The sequence below is a fragment of the Cyprinus carpio genome, chromosome A22 (assembly GCF_018340385.1).
Source record: "Cyprinus carpio isolate SPL01 chromosome A22, ASM1834038v1, whole genome shotgun sequence".
Lineage (NCBI taxonomy): Eukaryota > Metazoa > Chordata > Actinopteri > Cypriniformes > Cyprinidae > Cyprinus > Cyprinus carpio.
This window is the reverse complement of record NC_056593.1, coordinates 4943656-4964485: the sequence shown is the minus strand read 5'-3', so window position 1 is coordinate 4964485 and position 20830 is coordinate 4943656. Positions and strand designations below refer to the sequence as shown.

The following is a 20830-nucleotide window of genomic DNA, read 5'->3' as shown; positions in this document are numbered from 1 at the left end:
TGACTAGTCGTAATTCAAATTCAAGATATCTTTAAATATGATTTGCCTAGTCAGAATACAATTTAAGATATCTTTAATTCCAAATTTTTAAAGATATCCAAATTACAGTTGTAGATATCTTGAATTGGAATTTTGACTAGGCAAATCATATTTAAAGATATCTTGGAGATATATTTGGAGATATCTGCATTTAGCTTTGTGACTAGGCGTAATTGAAATGTAGATATCTGGAATTAACAATTTGACTAGTCAAAATACGTTTATAGATATCTACAATGTGCATGCAAATACACCTTTGTTGAGCCCCACCTTAAACATTTTATTTAACCAATCCTAGCTTGGAAACTGTTGTCATCCGCAATTTTGTCTAAGAGTTGTATAATAAAGGTCCTGTGTCTTTGGGTGATTTTAAACTGTTTTATACAGATGTAATTCAAAAGTATGAAAATAAAAATGTAGCTGGAGCATGTGTAAAAGTGGTAGGCTAACGTATACAGAGAGGACTTAAATAGGACTTTTGTCCTATTTTATATCGTAATGTTGAGACTTGTGTTCTGTGGATAAAATTTTGTTAGCCTTTATTTACAAATGAACACATGTATAAGACTCATGTCAGCCGTTGCAACATTTGATATAATTTTAAAAAAATCAGAGTGTCTATTTACACTAAGTGCAAATAGACTGCCTTGTTTACGCTATCCGCCCACCAATGTGTGATTATGATAGTCAAGACTGAAAAATTATGTTAAATCAGCGTCAGTTTCAGTGGAGTAGCAAATAAAGTGTGTGCTCTTTGACGCAACTGACCCGAGTTTGCATCCGCCTTTTGCCGAACATTTTTTCTCCCTTTTCAAATCTCATATCATATCGTAAAGGCATTTAATTTCAATAAAAATGAAGGAAATAATAAAAAAATTGAAAATAAATATTGGGTACGGTCAGGTTAGGTGTAGGGAGGGCTTTATTGTCCTAATAAGGTGGCATCAATTTAAAAAGTTGAATTAAAATTATAATTCACATTCAATACATTATTATTGCATACTGTTTTATAATGAACTACAATACTGAGGTGCAGATAATTGCCACTATTTGAAATAAGTAGCATAAATAGCAGAAAATCTTGCTATTTTAACAGTGTAAATAGAATCCATTGCTATTTACACTTAGTGTAAATATCATCTTGTTATTCCTGTTCTTCCTTGGCTCTCAACAAAGGCGGTCGCATTTTCTCTCCCTCTCCTCCCTGTTACCTTCCCTGCTTTGCTTCTCTCGTCTTGTCTATTGTCTTATACTTTGAGAGACTCTCTCTGCACTGCTCTCCAATCTGGAATCATGGATTTGATAGACTGGTCTCTCAACACAATTGACACCATCTTCTCGACGAGAAGCTTGGGTTCGGGGGAACCTGACTGCCCTGCCGGAACGTTCGTAGCTGGCTACACGATGGACGCGTGGGAGAGGTGGCAGGTCGTGTGTCTGGCGGCTCTTTCCGTGGAGGACATTGAAGATATCTACCTATTCGGAACCATGATAACAGGTCTTCTGCTGATTGGATTAGGCTTTGCCCTGGGTTATCGAAGAATTCAGAAAACGGAAACAGCTGTCCAAAACCTCACAAGGCTGCCCGTTGTGATTGGAGCAGTGGGCAGACCGGTCAGCACTGAGACTGAGACTATTAACCGCAATATGGATAATATCACGGAGAAGCTCACGGCTTTGCAAAGGCAAATGGATCGATTTGGAGACCAGAATGGACTAAGAGAGTAGTCGTGTAATTTGGAATGCGGCTACTCGCCCCAAGACCAAACAACCCCAATCTTATCTGCTTTCGGCTCCCCTCAACCAGCATTGGCCCCAGCCAAGGCCGCTGTTGGAACAACAACTCCCCCGGAAGAGCACTACAGTGAGACGCTCTTGCGTTCCTACCCCCACTCCACAGACACCTGCTGATTGTTGACTCTGTCTGGGACCTGATCAAGGCTGTCTCCGTGGCAACTTGCTGTGTATCGCTATCACAATCCTGCGGACTGAGGCACCTAGATTTGATGCCAGGAGTAGCAACTCTCCTGGCCTACATACAAGAACTTTTACATACATACACACACACATACACACATATATACAGATATGCATTCACCCCCCCTACCCCACATCCCTCGCCTTCGCCGCTTTGTACCGCCAGTCTGACAAGTGGGTCTGCGACCAGCGCTGTAGGGCTGCAGGACCGGATGGCTGCTTGCCTGTGCTGGATTACCTCGACCCCCCTTTTCCCCTCCCCTGTTTCAAAGTTGTGTGTTATGCTGTATTGATTATGTGCTTTTGCTGCTGAGGTGTTTTTCCTGTTCTCACACTGTACTCCCAAAGGAGCATAGTCTGGGTGTTGTTTTTTTCTCCTCCCTTCCCTAATGTTATGCTGTATTTCTTCTTCCCCTGTACTGCATTTCGTTGCCTTGTACCCACATGTGCAATGACAATAAAGTTGAATCTAATCTAATCTATCGCTAAGAAAATATGCTATTTACACTTAGTGCAAATAGCTGCTGCCTAAAAGAATACATTGGCGCTCGTCACTGAAAACAGCAGAATATCATCATCATGGATCTCTTGCTATAATACAATACAATACTCCCACCTTGTGGGCTATTTCCTATGGAAGCTTGTTTCCGCCGCTAAAATTTTTTTATCTCACAATTATACAATTTATAACTCGCATTGTTTATATCTTGCAAATCTGAGAAAAAAAGTCAGAATGAATGGTAAGATTAAAAGCTGCAAATTACATTTATTTTTCATTCCATGGTGGAAACAAGCTGCCATAATGACACAAGTGAACCTGAATACACAACGTAATATAACCTACTAATAAATGTCATCAATGGCAGATAAACTTTATTATAAGTTTTATTACAATTATTAAATTGTAATCTTTTTAAAATCAGCCTTCACCTTTTTTGACTGCATCTGATTAGGCATTGTACTTGTCCGTCATGCATTTCTTACTAGTGCAATTATAATTGCAGATATCTTTAACTGTCATTGTGACTAGTCCAATTATAATTACGACTAACCGAATTACAATTGTGACTATCCAAAATTATATTTATGGATAGTCAAACCAAAGTTTTAAATGCTAAAATGGCTTGCGATACTCCTTGTGCACTGTAGTGCGATGACGTAGGCCATACTGACGTTTTTAGCCTGCATACAAAACAAAACTCTTTTTAGTGTTGTTTGCACAATGTAAATGTTATTTTTAGAGTATTAATACATTGGATTGCTTATTCGCAGCTCGCAGTGTGAAAAACAGAAATACTTAAGACTTTGATTTTTTTCATGTCTTAAATAAGGATGTTTAAATAAAATGGCTAATACATTTTTTTTTTTTAAGTGACTTATTGTGATTTCTAACATTTGAAAATCCACATTCGTCTTTCTAAACAAACTGCACATATAAAATGCTTGAACCATTGCATAGGAAATTATTAATAAGACAGTATTGCTATTATTGCTTTCTCTTTAAATAAAGTTGCACTTGTTTTCATTTATTTTATTTGAGGGTTTTAGTTTTTTTTGTATAATAAACATTTATCCTAGATGTGTATTGTAACAACTTATGGTAAATGTAGCCTAATTACGATAATATATATATATATATATATATATTAGGCCTATGCTATAAAAAAATAATGATTATAATTAGAATGTCTTGCTAAAACATGCTAGCAATGTGCTAGAAACTTTCAGGGAATGTGCTAAATCACATTAGCCACATGCTAAAACATGCTAATAATATGTTTAATCATGCTAGCAATGTACTAACTCATGCTAGTATCATGCTAATAACACGCTTCACTATTCTACCAACATTCTTAAACATGCTAGCAGTGTTCTAGGGTGCGTCTCAATCAGCTGTAGTCCTAGCTCCTGAGCTCGTGAATCAGTAGGCCTATATCGTGTACATGAATGGTCACTGAGTTGGCTCACACATTTTATGTTTCGCATTTTAGAAATTTCAGGGAATTTGTTTTTTGAGGTACATTGTAGGATTTTTCAGGGAGCGAATGTTTCAGTGCACTGAAAGGATTACGTGACTGGGACAGCCCTTAAAATGGCCAACTCTCTGACCCGTGCCCTGACTAGTGAACTAGGATGCTGATTGAGACGCACTCCTAAACCATGTTAGCAACATGTTAAACATGCTAGAAACATGTTAACCACATACTAAAACATGCAAGCAAGATGTCAAAACATGTTTGCAACATTTTATTGACGTCTTGAAAAATCAAAATACCATCTAATCTATTTTTGTTTGATTTGATTGTTTCGACATCAGTGTATAGAGTGACTGAATCTCCCGCCATCAGACACTGACACTCTGTCTGCACCAACACTGAAAAAAACCTGAGGAAATAAACAGTTATGCCCAGGGCTCAAATGGGCTCGGTGCACAAGACGGCGCCGGTGAGCTTCAGTGATGCAGTGTGTGCATACTTACTTCCGGTCTTGCAACGTTCTCGTTTACTGTAAGGGGAAACTTGCATATGAAACTTGGCTAAATATAAATGAATAATGTTTTTTCAAATTAAAAAGCGGATAGTGGTATATCAAAGACAAGCAAAAACATCAACCTTACATGATTGTGTACATCTTTGTGGAAATTCATTAAGATAGCCTATCACGCAGATCGAGAATGCTTAAAGGGGTCATATGATGCAATTTCAAATGTTCCTTTCTCTTTGGAGTGTTACAAGCTCTTGGTGCATAAAGAAGATCTGTAAAGTTACAAAGATTAAAGTCTCAAATCCAAAGAGATATTCTTTATAAAAGTTGAGACTCGTCCACACTCCCCTAAAATGGCTCATTCAAACACGCACCCACATGTCTACGTCAGTATGTGGGAAGATCTGCATAACGCTGCCCAAATTTTCACGCAAAAAAAGAAGGCGTACCTTTTATTCTCGTTGTAGTATTGTTGGCGCCGCCATGTCGTATAGACGCTGTGTGTTTCACTGTGAAAGCGAAACTACTTTGTTTGGCCTTCCAAAAGAGGATCCGCTTCTTCTTGCCTGGAGCTGATCCGTGCTGGTCACTGAGGAAATACATCAACTTTGCACTGTGGATTGCCGATTCAGCTCTCACTGTGGGCGAAGCGGAGTCCAGCCTGGGGTCGTCACATGTGGTTGCCACAAGACCAATGGACGCTCCTTTGTAGAATCCGCCGGCCACACCTTTCTCAAGCTGCCCACCTCTGCTCACTCAAGCCGGCCTCCACTCACTCTAGACCGCGGTGTGTGACGCTGTTTCACTGAGAAAGCGAAACTACTTTGTTTGGCCTTCCAAAATAGGACACGACTAGAAATCATGTTTATATCACGTTTATAATGGGTTTTATGTTTATGTCTCGTCGCTGGCCCATTTTTCATACTTCATCTTAAAGTACAGAGTCCCTAAAGGACATGGTGATTGTTTAAAGAAAAAAAAAAATGAAACGGGAAGGGAAATACAAATCAATGCTTTTGCATTCTCTCACAAAACTGTTACCCTGAGAAACTTCTCATTTGCTTGCAAAAGTATATTTTGTTTTTAAAACTATATTTTTCCTCCCTTCACCTTGTCTCTTTAGGGGCATCATATTGAAGAGACCACATGTCTAAATCTGTTGAAAGAAAGTGCAAAACATAGCAAAGGGAGTAGATACCCCATTTTATTAATTTATCTGTAAAGAAATTTAATCTTGTACAAACTACATACAAATAGCCACTTTTCTGCAAAAACCAATTTGTCCATCCAGCAAATTAAACCATGTTTCTGAAAAACAGACAGCAGATTTCAGTTTGACTCATAGTGTCAAACCAAAGTATGACTAGCAATAATGTAAGATGATCAACTTTTTTGCCATTTGCAACAACTGAATGAATACTAATATTTAAAATTAAATGATGTTTTTCATTTAATAAAGATTGTTTTCCACTATTAAGAACAGTTAAGAGTCTTGATAGAAGAACATTTATATACTTTTATACTTTACACATCAATGTATTGATACGAGCCGCAGGGTTTGTTTGTGAATGTTTTTTGACTCTTAAAGCCATGATTCCCATCCACTTATATTATAAGACTAATAGACTGCCACGGTTTGTGTTCTACTGAAGAAACACAAGTCACCTACATCTTGGATACCCTGGGGTAAGCAGATAAACATCAAATTTTAATTTTTGGGTGAACTATCCCTCCTTAAGCTCCAATTTTAAAGTTAAAAGTCAATATGACAAACTTTCAGATTTAAATAGTCTGATGAGTATTCAAAACAAACTCATAGATTCCAGGCTTTATGAGTAAATCAGTTGTTTTTAATAACACTTCTGATATGAACATATACAAAGATCTGAAAAGTTCCTTTCTGATTTTAAGAAAATAGTGTTTATGCGCGCTTCAATTTAAGGCACTTATTTCTTGGCAGACTTGAAGTTACAGAAAACAAACAATTTTAAAATGTCTAAAAATATTTAGCTCAGATCACAAGGCACACAATCACTTCTGAGGTTGTGGTTCAAGTTTTTGTGAGGAGTTTGGCTTTTTACAGTACTTCAGCTCTGCCACTGAAATTACTTTTCTAAAAACATTTACAAAAATAGACACCATGATGACCATTTTAAATCTTGTATCCAGGAAGCTCAGAGTTCAGTGAGATCTGCTGATGTTCTGTAGACAGATAATGAGCTCTTTGAACGGGTAAATCCAGCAGAAGAAACCTGAGAGAACCAGGTACAGCACCAGCTGAACATACTTCAAGAACTGAAAGAGACTGGAGAAAACATCTATAACACACAGATGATGTGAAAGAGTTCTAGCATTTCAAATGGGTCATAAAACACAGACCATTATAATTTACAACATTTTTCAGGACAAGCAGCAAACATCTGAAGATTATAATAGAAAATGCATATTTTTGTTATATAAGTAAATAATTATTTTATGAAATGTGCTTAAATTACATTCAGATTAAAAATAGTAAAAGGCTTGTGCATAAGGAACAGTTACGGAACATAATACATAAAAATATATGACAAAAAAAACTTATTAGGCAGTTTGCTGTTGCTTCAGTGCAGTTATTACAGGCTCTGTTCCTGAGACTCAGAATCTCAGTCATGGATACAATGCTGAGATTTCACAAACAAACAAGTAAAAACACAAATCGTTACATCGACTTTAACATAAATAAAAGGATTCCTGCTGAAAACACCAATTTAGAGTAACTTGAATCTTGGGAATAACGGCATACTGGTGTTTTCATCAGGGTGTTTCCTCTCTAGTGGAGAGGAAAAAATACAAAAATCCCGAAAAGAACAAGAGATTTGCTCACTGTTCCTGTCTGGATCAAATTAGCAGGTAGGAACCTAAAGTCGCTAAGCACCCTCAAACGAAATCAATAGCACCCTCAGTTAATACTGTAATAATGGCATCTCTGGAGATCGGTTTCTATTTCAACATGTTTTGCAGCGTTGGGCAATGTAGCCAATCACAGACATATCTAATCAGAGCCGTTTCAGTTAGAATACATTCACAGTTTTTGTTCAAGTGTTGTGTTCAGCACGTATCATCTCATTACAATAAAGTGTAGGCGCGATGTAAATAAGAGATTCATTGTGCAGCATCGAGAACTTCATTGATTATAACATAACTTTGTGAGATCTAAGCTGGATATAGAATACAGCAGTCGGCTTAACAGGCAGCTCTCTTTTAACACAGACTTTTAAGAAGGGATGGATGTTTGCTTCAGGTGATAGGACAGGTAAGTGAAATGATATTATACTGCTGTATGTGTCTCGTTTTCTTTACATTTTCTGACTAAAAGCAAACAAAAAGCCTTTTTAAAGCGGTTAAGCAAATAATAATAATAATCGGCAGGGAGCCCAGACCAATATAATTAGTGTGCCGCCTCTATTGTAAAACCCACGAGCTGCCACTGATATATCTATATATATATATATATATATATATATATATATATAGAGAGAGAGAGAGAGAGAGAGAGAGAGAGAGAGAGAGAGAGAGAGAGAGAGAGAGAGAGAGCCCTAATTAATTTAAGAAGCACCCTCAATGATCTGATTCTGCAGCCGGGCCTACGTTGGTGTCTCATTGGCAGCATTAGTCTCAGTCGGGGACGTCTGACTGGTTGGAGTCATCAATAGAGAGTCAGTCTGATCAAGGGACAAGTCTTCAACATTCACCTGTAAGAAAATAAAGATTCACGGAAAATAAAAGAAATGAACAGGACATATACTGTACCACAACATACAAATTAAACCATATACACTCTCACACACAAATGTTGCAAAACAGATCTGAATCAGTTTTTGTTTTTTTTTGGTTGGTTGGTTGGTTTTGCATTGAGACAGACAAAACGGCTTTTGAATTTGATATTATCTCACCTGATCAGTATTATTCCTCGTGATGTCTGTTTGAACAACAAAAAGTCACATTACATTGGTTAGAGTAAAAATAGAAATTTCCATCTCGTTAAATCAGCTGTATGTAAAACTTACAGTTCCTTCTCGAATGCCACTTGCAAGTGTAAAATATAGCAGCAGATGCAACCACCAGCAGCAGAACAACAGAAACAGCAGTATATACTCCTGTTAGGTCAGCTGAAAACAGACAGTCGTAAATACTAGTGAGAAATCCAGTATTTACCAAACATCTTTGACTGATATTTGACGGAGTTTTCTTCTTTGGGCATCAGTTCTATATGGAAGCCTGTTTCTGCCACTGCATTTAAAAAAAAAAAAAGGTATGTGCATACCTACACTCGCAATTTGAGAAAACCTACAAGATATAACCGTGTAATTCTGACTTTATAACACGCAACTACAATTTCATATCACATAAACTCTGACTTTGTAAATCACAGCTGCGAGTTTATATCTTGCAAATCTTAGAGGGGAAAAACTCAGAGTTGTTTTGTCATTTGATCTGCATGAGAAGGTGAAAGAGATGACCTTGATTATATTTTAATACTGAATCAAAGATGACTTTTTCAAAAAGACCACAATTAAAACATTCACTGCTTTTCTAAAACTGCTCATTTAAAAAATGACCGAATGGCTTAATGATACTCACCAGTGACAGTAACACTGAAGCTCCTAGTGATGTGGATGTAGGTGCTGTTAATATGTAGTTTATAGAGTCCAGAGTCTGTGGTTCTGGAGTTTGTGATGGTCAGAGATCCAGTCTGATTGTCCAGCTTCATTCTGTCTCTGAATCTTTCTTCACACTGATCATCTGTACAGATCTTACTCTGATCTCCAGTGATTTCAGCGATGAGAGTGTGATTGAAATACCATTTTATCAAATTTGGGTTTTTTATTACACGAGTGTCTAAAGTGACAGATTCTCCCTCCTTCACTGACTTTCTCTTCACTTCATCTCGTTGAGCAGCAGAAACACCTGAAACACAAACCAACTTCTTTTTGCTGAAAACAACAAATGAACAAAACGACATTAAAGAACTGTGGCTATGAAAGTAATTATGCTTTCTGAAAACCAACAGTTGTCCACTTTTTGTGCTTATGAAGCATACTTTTTTTTTGTTGCAACAAATCCTCTGAAAAGACGATCAGATGAAAAAAAAAATATTTTCCCAAAATGTTAACACACCACAAACAAAACGGAACTAAACTAGCACAACTAAAACTACTAACTGTACAATGTGTTTAAACAAGATGACTCACCAGGTGGAGCAACACTGAAGGTCTTTTTACTGACTTTTCTCTGATGATCCGCATTTAAGCTGCTGCTGATAATCTCTAGTTCATAACGTCCATAGTCTGTGGTTCTGATGTTTGTGATGGTCAGAGATCCAGTCTGATGATCCAGCTTCAGTCTGTCTCTGAATCTCTCAGTACCTTTATCACACTGAACATCTGTACAGAAATTACTGAGATCTCCGGCAATTACAGCAATGAGACTGTCATTATTAAACCATCTAACACCTTTCTGCTGGTTTGTTTCAACATCAGTGTACAATGTCACTGAATCTTCCTCCATCACAAACGCTGATACTCCATCTGAACCAACACCAGAAAATCCTGAAGAGGAAATGAACAGTTCATTATAAACCAAACAAAATGATACAACAGGAAATTGCTGTGAAAATATTTTCTTTTATTTTTAACAGATCATAAAAACTGTGGATATTAAATATGCCTGGATTCAAAATGTAGCACATGCAAACAAACAATACTCTTAAAACATCGATAAATGCAAGGTTTGAAAAACAAAATGGAAAAAAACTAAATCATTCGGAACTAAATATGTAGTTAAATCTACAAACTCCACTTTAACAGTGAATGTGTTTTTAAAGAAATGTACTATGTGTGAATTAAAATACAGGTAAAGAGAAAAAACACATTTATATAATAGAATATCATTAAACATATATATGATGTTGTTTTTTTTTTGTAGAATTGTTTTTTTAAATAATGATTCACCATTATCAGCGACACTGTAGATTTTTCTACTGATTCTGCCACTTTTGCTAAAGATCTTGAGTTTATAGAGTCCAGAGTCTGTGTTTGTGATGTTTGTGATGGTCAGAGATCCACTCTGATGATCCAGCTTCAGTCTGTCTCTGAATCTCTCAGAACCTTTATTACACTGAACATCTGTACAGAGATAACTGAGATCTCCAGTCATTTCAGCTATTTGAAAGCCATCAAAATACCAGATCATCTTTTCTGGTTTGTCTGTTTTAAAACTAGTCTGTAGAGTGACTGAATCTCCCTCCTTCACTGACACTGACCCTCCATCTTTATCAGCACTAGACACACCTGAAGAAGAAATGAACTATTAATCATATTAGCCGATCAAAATTAAACAACAGGAAACATTTCTACAAATTTACAGTTTCAAGAAACTGTGGCATTTGCCACCACATTAAGGTACAGCGTCTTTTATTTTTAGTCTTACAGTTTGAATTTCCCACATAAATTACGTTTTCATTAGCATTTTTATTCGTTTGGCAGAAACTTTTATCCCAAATCAAACTTACAATGTTTCCAATGTACATTTTTCAGATTATGCACTGATGTAAAATGTCAAAATTTATGAAGCCATCCTACTTAAAGTTTTTATTTAAATTACTAATCTGAGCATTTACAGGGATCACATTTTCAGACTATTTTAAATCATGATGATGATATAAAGTGTCTAAATTACAGATCTGTTATTTTGCAGTATGCAAATATATCTGCATAGCACAGTAGTCTCCTACTTAAATTTATAGTTATAATGAATGATTAAATAAAGAGCAGAACGTGTTTGATGATAAATAGAGTTAAAGGCAGGGTAGGTGATTTGGTTCGAAAATGTTTTATTTTATGATGGTTTAAATTCTATTATAATGACAATAGCAATCACTAAGTTATTTGTTCTAAATTTATTTATATGCATTTATATTGAATTTTGTTGGCGAAGTACCATATAAAGTTCATCCAATCAAAATGTTTGATCCAAACATTACATGCCTGTCAAAATATGTAATTTCCACACCTCTGTGCACCCTGTTTGCGCAGACATGATAAGTCATCAGCACGTTCCAGCCAGAATGAAAGGCATTATTACTGTAATAGTATGTGTTTTTTGTTGTTGTTTTTTTTTTCACTGTCATGCTCTTTTGTGTTTAATTTCTTATTAAAGCTTTATTTAAATGTTTGCCAGTTCCCGCCTACTTCTTCCTGTGACTCGATTTAAAGGGGTCATATGACGCAATTTAAATTTTTCCTTATTCTTTGGAGTGTAACAAGCTCTTGGTGCATGAAGAAGATCTGTAAAGTTGCAAAGACTAAAGTCTCAAATCCAAAGAGATATTCTTTATCAAAGTTAAGACTCTGCCACGGCCCCCTAAAACGCCTTGTTTATACACGCCCCCACATCGCTACGTCACTATGTGGAAATATTTGCATAACGCCGCCCAAATGTTCACGCAAAGAAAGAAGTTGTGGTTTCAGTAATGCAGTTAGTGTTGAAGCAGCATGTCAGGGAGATGAAAGCAAAAGCACTTTATTTGGTCTTCCGAAAGTAGATGCATTTAGGAATCTTTCAGATTACTTACAACAGAACAGCAACGCTATTTATGGACGACCGATTCATGAACCTAGGAGAGGAGGTCATTCAGACTTTGCTACGACAATCTGGCGCTTCTGAATCAGCTACTGTAAGTATGTTTTGTTATTAGTTTAGGTATTTGCTATTGAATGTTCAAATGCGGAGTTTTGCGTGTGTGTGTGTGTGTGTGTGTGTGTGTGTGTGTGTGTGTGTGTGTGTGTGTGTGTGTGTGTGTGAGAGAGAGAGAGAGAGAGAGACGGTCACACAGTGGAGTCAGCTGTCTTAACCGTCCGTGGCTTGTGTACTGCAAACACATACGAGCTTCATCACTGTGTCTGTCACGTGACTCTGTTCCTCTTTCAGGCTTGAACCGATGGTAAAACTAAGGACATTATTAACTGTCTTTACATTTATTTTGAAAGATGAAGCTCGCAATAATGAAATGGGGCATTACATTTCGGACGAGTGCTTGCAGTGTTCGGCCAATCACAATGCACTGGGTCAGCAGAGCAGACTGCGCTTGTCAGAAGGAGGGACTTTGTAGAAAATTACACGTTTGAGAGAGTTGGGGCATAGAGGACCTACAATAATGTACAGTATTTGAAAAATAATGTGTTTTTTGAACATTAAAGCATGTCGACACATTCTGTTCTGTTCAGCATCATATGACCCCTTTAAAAACTTCAAACGTTAAAAATTGGTCTTTTCTCACTCTTTTTTTCTCTCTCTTCATTTTTTTTTCTCTGTTTGATTAAACACGAGTGAAAAAAAAAGATGGCTAGCTAAAGTTAGTATGTATGGTGACGTTGAAGGAACATGTCTACACTTGTGTTTTCACTGCATTTCAGAAACAATCTCCGTCCACACTACACAATCGAAAATGCAGGTCACATAACCATTCATGCAGGTACAATGAGCATGATGTTATTGTTTACACGATCATCAAGGATACACAGAGAGAGTGTGGGCAGCCACGCCATCGTTTCCAAAAGTTTCCGTTTTGGTCTGTTTACAGTGAAACACAATGCCAGAGTTTTCAAACTAAAACAGGGTCTGCAGCATTAGCGAAAGTCTCGAAAAAGGTGGAGTAGTGTAAACAACAGGGGTAACCGTAGCAAAAGTTATGCGTTTTAAAACGTAAACGCACTAGTGTAAACGTAGAATTAGGCTACATTAGCCTATTATATTTTGTACAATGTGTTGATAGGCTATCTTGTGCCCATGACAGCATTTTAAGATAGATAGATAGATAGATAGATAGATAGATAGATAGATAGATAGATAGATAGATAGATAGATAGATAGATAGATAGATAGATAGATAGATAGAATGTAATCTTTTATTTCTATTTCGACAAGTAATAAGTAGGCTATATTAGTAAACATAATAAAGCCTATAAACATGTATCTAATTAGCGGGGTTTAGTAAGGAAGCATTGTATGATTGCTATTTATTAAATAGGTAACAATGCAATAAAACTGCATGTACATTAGCACAGTATAGCCTACATTAACTGATATTAAAAAGTTTTTTTCAACTTTTTACTCTCTCCCAAAGCTTTTTTTCTCTCTTCATAATTTTTTTTTTTTCAAAAACTTCTCTCTCCAAAAACTTTTTTATTTTTTTATTCTTTCACCAAAATCTTTTTCTCTCTTCAAACATTTTTCTCTATCCAAATTTTTCTCTCTCTTTAAATATTTTTCTTTTTCCCACTTCCACTTGTTTGCTGTCTCCAAAAACATTTTTCTCTCTCTCTGCAATTTTTTTCTCTATTCACATTTTCTCTCACAAAACTTTTTTCTCTCTACTTTTTCTGTCTCTGCAAAAAAAGAAAAATTTTCTTTTAAAAAACTATCACAATTTTTTTTTCTTTAACATTGTTTTCTCTTTCACAAAACCTTTTTTCTTTCACATTTTTTCTCTCTCACAAGTGATCATGCATAATTAGTTTTATATACACTACCAGTCAAATGTTTTTGAACAGAAAGATTTTTAATGAATTCTCTTCTGCTCACCAAGCTTGCATTTATTTGATCTAAAATACAGCAAAAGCGGTAATTTTGTGAAATATTTTTACTATTTAAATAACTGCTTTCTCTTTGAATATATTTTAAAATGTAATTAATTCTTGTGATCAAGCTACTACATTTTTAGGATCATATATTTGTTTATATTTTTTATATTTCTCATACCATGAAATATACATAAATAGTACTGCTTATTTAATTTTCCTCCAAAGATGATGTTTTCCATACATTTTTAGTTTAATAAAGACATGTATATAAGAGTTGTAATTTTGAGTCTTTTTTTGCTTCCAAACATTCCATGAAGAACATTTACTTAAATCGAAATTAAAGGAAAAAGAATTTAACTATTAAATTTAACTCACCGGTGACATTAACAATGAAGCTCTTTATGATACTGATTCTGCTGCTGCTGTTGATCTGTATCTTATAATCTCCAGAGTCTGTGGTTCTGACGTCTGTGATGGTCAGAGATCCAGTCTGATGATCCACCTTCAGTCTGTCTCTGAATCCCTCATCACTATCTTCACAGATCTTACTCTGATCTCTAGTGATTTTAGTCATGCAAATGTCATTAAAATACCACGTCATGGGATAATTCAGGTTGTTTATTACATCAAACTCTAAAGTGACAGATTCTCCCTCCTTCACAGACTTCATCTTCATTTCATCTCGTTCAGTGGCAGAAACACCTAAAACATAAAATAACAGCTGATGGAGGGATCTTTTGCTGGAAATAAAATAAAATTAAAAAATTCCAGAACATGAGAGAACTGTGGATATAAAAGTGATTGTCATGGTCTTTCTTAATTTTTAGCCTGAAAAGCAACATTTTGTTGTGATTCTGAAACATTTTTGAACTTTGAATTCCGATTTGGATTCACCAGAACAAAACAATGTTAGTTAAAAATAAAATGATTTATATCATAGTGAACTACATTTGTATTTAAATCTACAGTTCCTAAAACAGTAAGTGTGTTTTTAAAGAAATCATCTACAAACTGTAAGTGAATTAATATACAGGTAAAACTCCTCTGAATATCATTAAACACATCAATGATGTGATTTAAATGTACAAGACAAGCTTTTACGCATAATGACTCACCATGAACAGCAACACTGAAGCTGTCATGCCTGATGCCACTGTCTCTGATGATCTCTAGATGATAAACTCCATAGTCTGTGATTGTGATGTTTGTGATGGTCAGAGATCCGGTCTGATTGTCCAGTTTCAGTCTGTCTCTGAATCTCTCATCACTGTATTTACAGTCTGTACAGATGAAACTGAGATCTCCAGTGATTTGAGCGATGCGGATTTCATAAAAATACCATCTAATCTCTTTTTGCTGATTTGTTTCAACATCAGTGTGTAGGATGACTGAATCCCCCTCGATCACAGACACACTGTCTGTATGAACACCGTAAACACCTGAAAAAAGTTAACATAATCATAAGCCAAACAAAAACATACAGGAAAGTGCTGTGAAAATATTTTTTTCTACAGATCATAGAGTGATAAGGTAAGTGCAAGACAGGCAGTTCTCACATAGTGGATCAGACACCTACGAGATCAAAGATGAATATATTCTGTGAGTTTCATCATTAAATAACACTCACCAGTGACATTAACAATGTAGCTCTTTCTGATGCTGAATCTGCTGCTGATTATCAGCAGATAATAGACTCCAGTGTCTTCACTTCTGGTGTTTGTGATGGTCAGAGATCCAGTTCTTTGATTCAGTTTCAATCTGTCTCTGAATCTCCCGTCAGCATATAAACACTGAACATCTGTACAGATAAAACTGAGATCTCCATTGATTTCAGCGACACGAATTCCATTAAAAAGCCATTTCATCAAATAATTTGGGTTTTTTACTACACCAGGATCTAAAATTACAGATTCTCCCTCCTTCACTCTCTTTATTTTCTCTCGTTCAGGAACATCTGAAACACAAATCAACAGCTGCTGGAGGATCTTTTTGCTGAAAACAACAAACAAACTACACGACATGAGAGAACTGTGGATCAGATAAGGAACATAATGACTCACAATAGACAGAAACATTGTAGAGTTGACGAAGACTGTCACTGCTGCTGTTGATCTGTAGTTTAAAGAGTCCAGAGTCTGTGGTTGTGATGTTCATGATGGTCAGAGATCCAGTCTGATGATCCAGCTTCAGTCTGTCTCTGAATCTCTCATTACCAGCTTCACACTGAACATCTGTGCAGGTCTTACTGAGATCTCCACTGATTTCAGCAATGCGAACATCATCAAAATACCATCTAATCTCTTCTTTGTGGATGGTTTCGACATCAGTGTACAGAGTGACTGAATCTCCTTCCATCACTGACACTGACACTCTATCTGCCCCAACAGCGGAAAAACCTGGAGACGAAATGAACAATTAATTACAAGCCAGCAAATGCATATAGGGGGAGAGTGGGCCACAACTCTTTTTGGCTTTCTCAGTTTGCGTATACACATTTGGGTTTCAGAATATTTCATTTTCCCCACATTCCACACTTTTAGTACAACTATGTGGCTTTGTTTGATTAGTGCTAAATTACAAATCGGAGATTAAAAGAAGAATTGTCTCGTCTTAAACACAAAAATTGAGATGAAACAACCTCAGCAAGAAATTTACTTTTGCTGTGGTTAAATGTTCAGTGATATCTTACAAAGATTGTCGAATTTTAGAGCAATTTCTCTAGATACCGTTTCAATACACTAGGTGCAACATATAAATGGAGCAACTCATGTTCATGGCCACACTCTGGACCTTATTTTGTCAAATGGTGTTGCTGTAGAAGATGTAAACATAGAAGATGTCTCCTTCTCTGATCACAGACCTATTGTTTTTAATGTCCATGCTGAGAATTCTGCAGTTAAGGAAAAACATCTGGGCTATTACTCTCGTTGTATAAATTCATCTATTCCTCCTGAGTTTAGTGAAATCTATCATGCTAACGCTGTTGAAGGATCTATTTTGAATGCTGTTGAGTCTTCCATTGGGCCTGATGAACTGACTTCTCTTCTCTATACAAATTGTTCTAATATTTTAGATGTTATTGCACCTTTTAAGTTAAAGTCACCCAGGCAGAAATCTTATTATTGGCTCGACGACAATGCTTGCTCTCTTAGGCGGGCATGTCATCAAGCGGAGAGGAAATGGAAACAGGATTCGTTAACTGTGTCTTGTGAGTTTTTCAAAGAATGTTTGTTTAACTTTCAGAAAGCTGCAAAATCAGCTAGGTCTAAGTATTTTTCAGATTTGATTAATACACATTCTCATAGACCTAAAATTCTGTTTTCCACGATTAATTCAATAATTAATCCAGGTTGTCAGTTTCATGTGGGACCCTCAACTGAACGTTGTGAATTTTTTTTTTTTACAGTTTTTTTCAGATAAAGTTTTAGCTATTCACTCCTCTTTTACTTTGCAGTCATCAGATCTGTCACTGTTTTCGCTGGCAAGTCCGGCTTCCTTTTTTCTTGTTTTCAAAATGTTTCTTTGCGGGAACTCTGTGATTTGGTCAATAAGATGAAGAAAACTGCCTCTTCACTTGATGTCATTCCTTCTGAGATTATTAAGGCCTCTTTTTCTGAAATTCGGGACTTCCATTCAGTGCTGGGGTAGTCCCGAAATGTTTTTAGCATGCTGTCGTTCAACCTTTGCTTAAGAAACAGGGTTTGGAGGAAAATTGCCTTGATAATTATCGGGCTGTCTCTAAGCTTTCATTTTTATCAAAACTTTTAGAAAATGTTGTATATTCACAATTGATTTCCTTTTTAAATGCAGCTAAATTAACAGAACCTCTCCAATCTGGTTTCTCTGCCCATCATAGCACTGAGTCTGCTTTTCTTAAAGTATTCAATGACATTTTGCTTGCAGTGGATAGTGGTAAAAATTCAGTTCTGCTGCTTCTTGATCTTACAGCTGCTTTTGATACAGTTGATCATGAGATTCTTCTCTGCCGGTTAGAAAATTTGTTTGGTATTGGCGGTATTGCTTTGCAGTGGTTTAATTCATATCTTAGAGACAGGTCTTTTTCTGTTGAGTTAGGTAAGTTTTCTTTATCTGTTGCTCCTATTATCTGTGGAGTGCCTCAAGGATCCATTTTAGGGCCACTCCTTTTTAATTTATATATGCGACCTTTGGGAGACATTATTAGGAGACACAATGTTTCATTTCATTTATATGCTGATGATACCCAGTTGTACATACCATTGAAAGCTGGCGATATCGTTCAACCCTTATTGGCCTGCCTAGGGGACATCAAGAAATGGCTTTCCAATAGCTTTCTTAGTCTTAATGAAAATAAAACGGAAGTAATCGTCTTTGGCCCCCCTAAGTTGAGAAGTGGTCTCATAAATGAGCATGGCAAGCATTTCCCCTCAGTCTCCTCCCAGCTCAGAAATCTTGGTGTCATTCTGGACTCTGAACTTTGCTTAACTAAACAAATTAATACAGTTACGGATCATCTCGAGACTGAAATAATTTTTAACTTTTAATGACCTGGAGAAAGTCATTCATGCTTTTATTACCTCCAGCCTTGACTACTGTAATTGATTATATTTGGGTCTTCCTCAGTCATCCATTGCACGCTTGCAGATGGTACACAATGCTGCTGCAAGGCTGTTGACCGGGGCAAAGAAAACAGATCACATTACACTAGTTTTAGCCTCTCTTCATTGACTTTCTGTCTATTTTAGAATTCAATTTAAAATTTTGTTGTTTGTTTTTAAAGCTCTTAACGGTCAAGCCCCATCTTATCTCTCAGATCATCTTATTCCTGTTTCATCCTCCAGATCTCTAAGATCTTCTGATAGAGCTCTTAGTTGTCCCTCGTTCACGCCTAAAAACGCTTTTTCTATTGCGCCCCCCCTGACCCCGTCTCTGGAACCAACTTCCACTGGACATTCGCCTTGCACCTTCTATCACAACTTTTAAAATGAAGTTGAAAACATCTTTATTCCCAGGCATTTTTAATTGGATTTTATCTATGTTCCATTGTTTTACTGTATCATCTGTTTTGTTTATTTTATGTTTATCTTTGACTTTGTTCAGCGCTTTGGTCAGCTTTGCTGTGATAAATGTGCTATATAAATAAACTTAACTTAGGTTTCGTCTGTGTGGAAACATTTAAATGGGCGTCGCACACCGGACGAGAAGCGCAGCGCCGACACTCGGTTCATTCTTGAAGTGAATTTTTGCCTGTGAATGGATTAACTGTTTTTTTCTTTGGACTGCAGTCTTGAATTGTTCCCGATGCGTCCGGTGTGCGACAGCCTTCACCTTGAGCCCCACTCTCTCTCCTAGCAAAGCAGCAAAGAGCTCTGAAAATGTTGCGATTATACTGTCACGTTCGTTTTTTCTTCGACCAGAAGAGAGACTCTTAATACTAAATACCTTACAGTGGTATGTCTAATATAAAGCTAATAGCTGATATTAAGGGAAACCGCGTCAGGCTCCTTTTATCGTTGGTCGGAAAGAGATAGTAACATAAATGTCTTACCATGCACAAGAACGCACAACAAGAAGAAGAGAGAAATAAAGACTTGCTTCATTTTCAATGTTTGCTAAAAGATGATCACTGATTTAGCAAAAGAGCTGTTCCTCTGTTTTAGTAGTAAGTGAAAGTTATCTGCGAGATGCTGTAACGTCATTACAAATGTTGTAGACACGTTTTTGATGTGATGATCTTCAGGAATGTAATTTAGTATAGTATAATTTAATAAGCCTATAGTAGCCTATAGTTCACTTCAGTCGAGTCTGTAGCTAGATCTCGTTTACATTAAGAGGTGGGGGTTGGACTAGAGACAATGGGGAGAGTTGAGAGATCAGAGTTTGCTGAGAGCGAAAGCACAGAGTTGTTTTTTCTGTTATGTGTGAGCTGGGTTCCTGCCAAAACGAGTCTCTTTTTGCTGCTCTGCTCACGCTCATTTAAAGTGACAGCACCCTTTTGATGGACAAAATAAATACATTTTCACACAAAAAGTGCTTTAGATGCACAGGGTAAGCATGTTTAGTGTTTAACATGAATTTGAGCATGTCAGGAAAGAAAACCCTGCTTAAAAAAAAAAAAAAATTGAAACCATCACAGAATTTGTACTGGTTTTATTGTTTATAATTATTTCATTGGATTTAATGGAAACTATAAGCCAATGGTCCCTGCAATTTGTTACCTTCTATTGTTGGCTTGTTAAAACCACTAAATCCTTATGTGGTTTTAATAGTTATGATGGTTCGTAATATTTGTAGGCTAATGATATCTGTAGTGGAAACCATTAGATCAATTAGAAACAACGATTTCTATTGTTTTGTTTGTTTGTTTGTTTGTTCCTCAGCAGGGAATAAAGAATCAAATATGTGTAGAAGATTTACCCATTTATACCGGTTTTTAATTTTTAAGTATGGGTCAAAATATGGTAACAATCACAACTTTTAAGCACATCTGATAGATACTTTTAGTGTTGAAAGTGTGTCCAGAATTTAAACTAAAATGCTCTTTTTTAAGCTTAACTTTAAATATCAATTTTGCCACAAAGTGAAGTAGCTGATGGTCTTACAATAACAAAACTCATAATCGGGTTCTTACCTGGCTGGCATAACTCAGAATTATGGCTTTGGCCTCCAAAACCATGGACATGGTAGCACCGCAAGTAATGATAACAACCCTTTTTCATTTATTTTTTTTA

The 20830-nt window shown here is 36.4% G+C and overlaps 1 protein-coding gene across 1 annotated transcript; it reads right to left on the bottom strand.

Annotated features, from left to right (window-relative positions):
* Window positions 1–6225: 6225 nt before the first annotated feature.
* Window positions 6226–20095, bottom strand: LOC109068213 (muscle M-line assembly protein unc-89-like). Its single transcript, XM_042712291.1, has 11 exons — window positions 19648–20095; window positions 16181–16516; window positions 15748–16074; window positions 15236–15559; window positions 14496–14822; window positions 10491–10829; window positions 9732–10088; window positions 9121–9447; window positions 8547–8648; window positions 8433–8458; window positions 6226–8231 (listed from the first exon to the last, which is right to left on the bottom strand). Exons 1-11 carry the CDS (start codon window positions 19697–19699, stop codon window positions 8124–8126), a joined length of 2625 nt encoding a protein of 874 aa, XP_042568225.1. The 5' UTR covers window positions 19700–20095; the 3' UTR covers window positions 6226–8123.
* Between the last annotated feature and the right edge of the window lie 735 nt (window positions 20096–20830).

Excerpts from the sequence above, each read along its gene's own strand:
- LOC109068213 (XM_042712291.1), bottom strand. The coding sequence starts at position 19,699 with ATGAAGCAAGTCTTTATTTCTCTCTTCTTCTTGTTGTGCGTTCTTGTG. Across the intron at positions 16,517-19,647 it reads GTTGTGCGTTCTTGTGCATG|GTTTTTCCGCTGTTGGGGCA; the intron begins GTAAGACATTTA and ends TTTCGTCTCCAG. Across the intron at positions 10,089-10,490 it reads CTACAGTGTCGCTGATAATG|GATTTTCTGGTGTTGGTTCA; the intron begins GTGAATCATTAT and ends TTTCCTCTTCAG.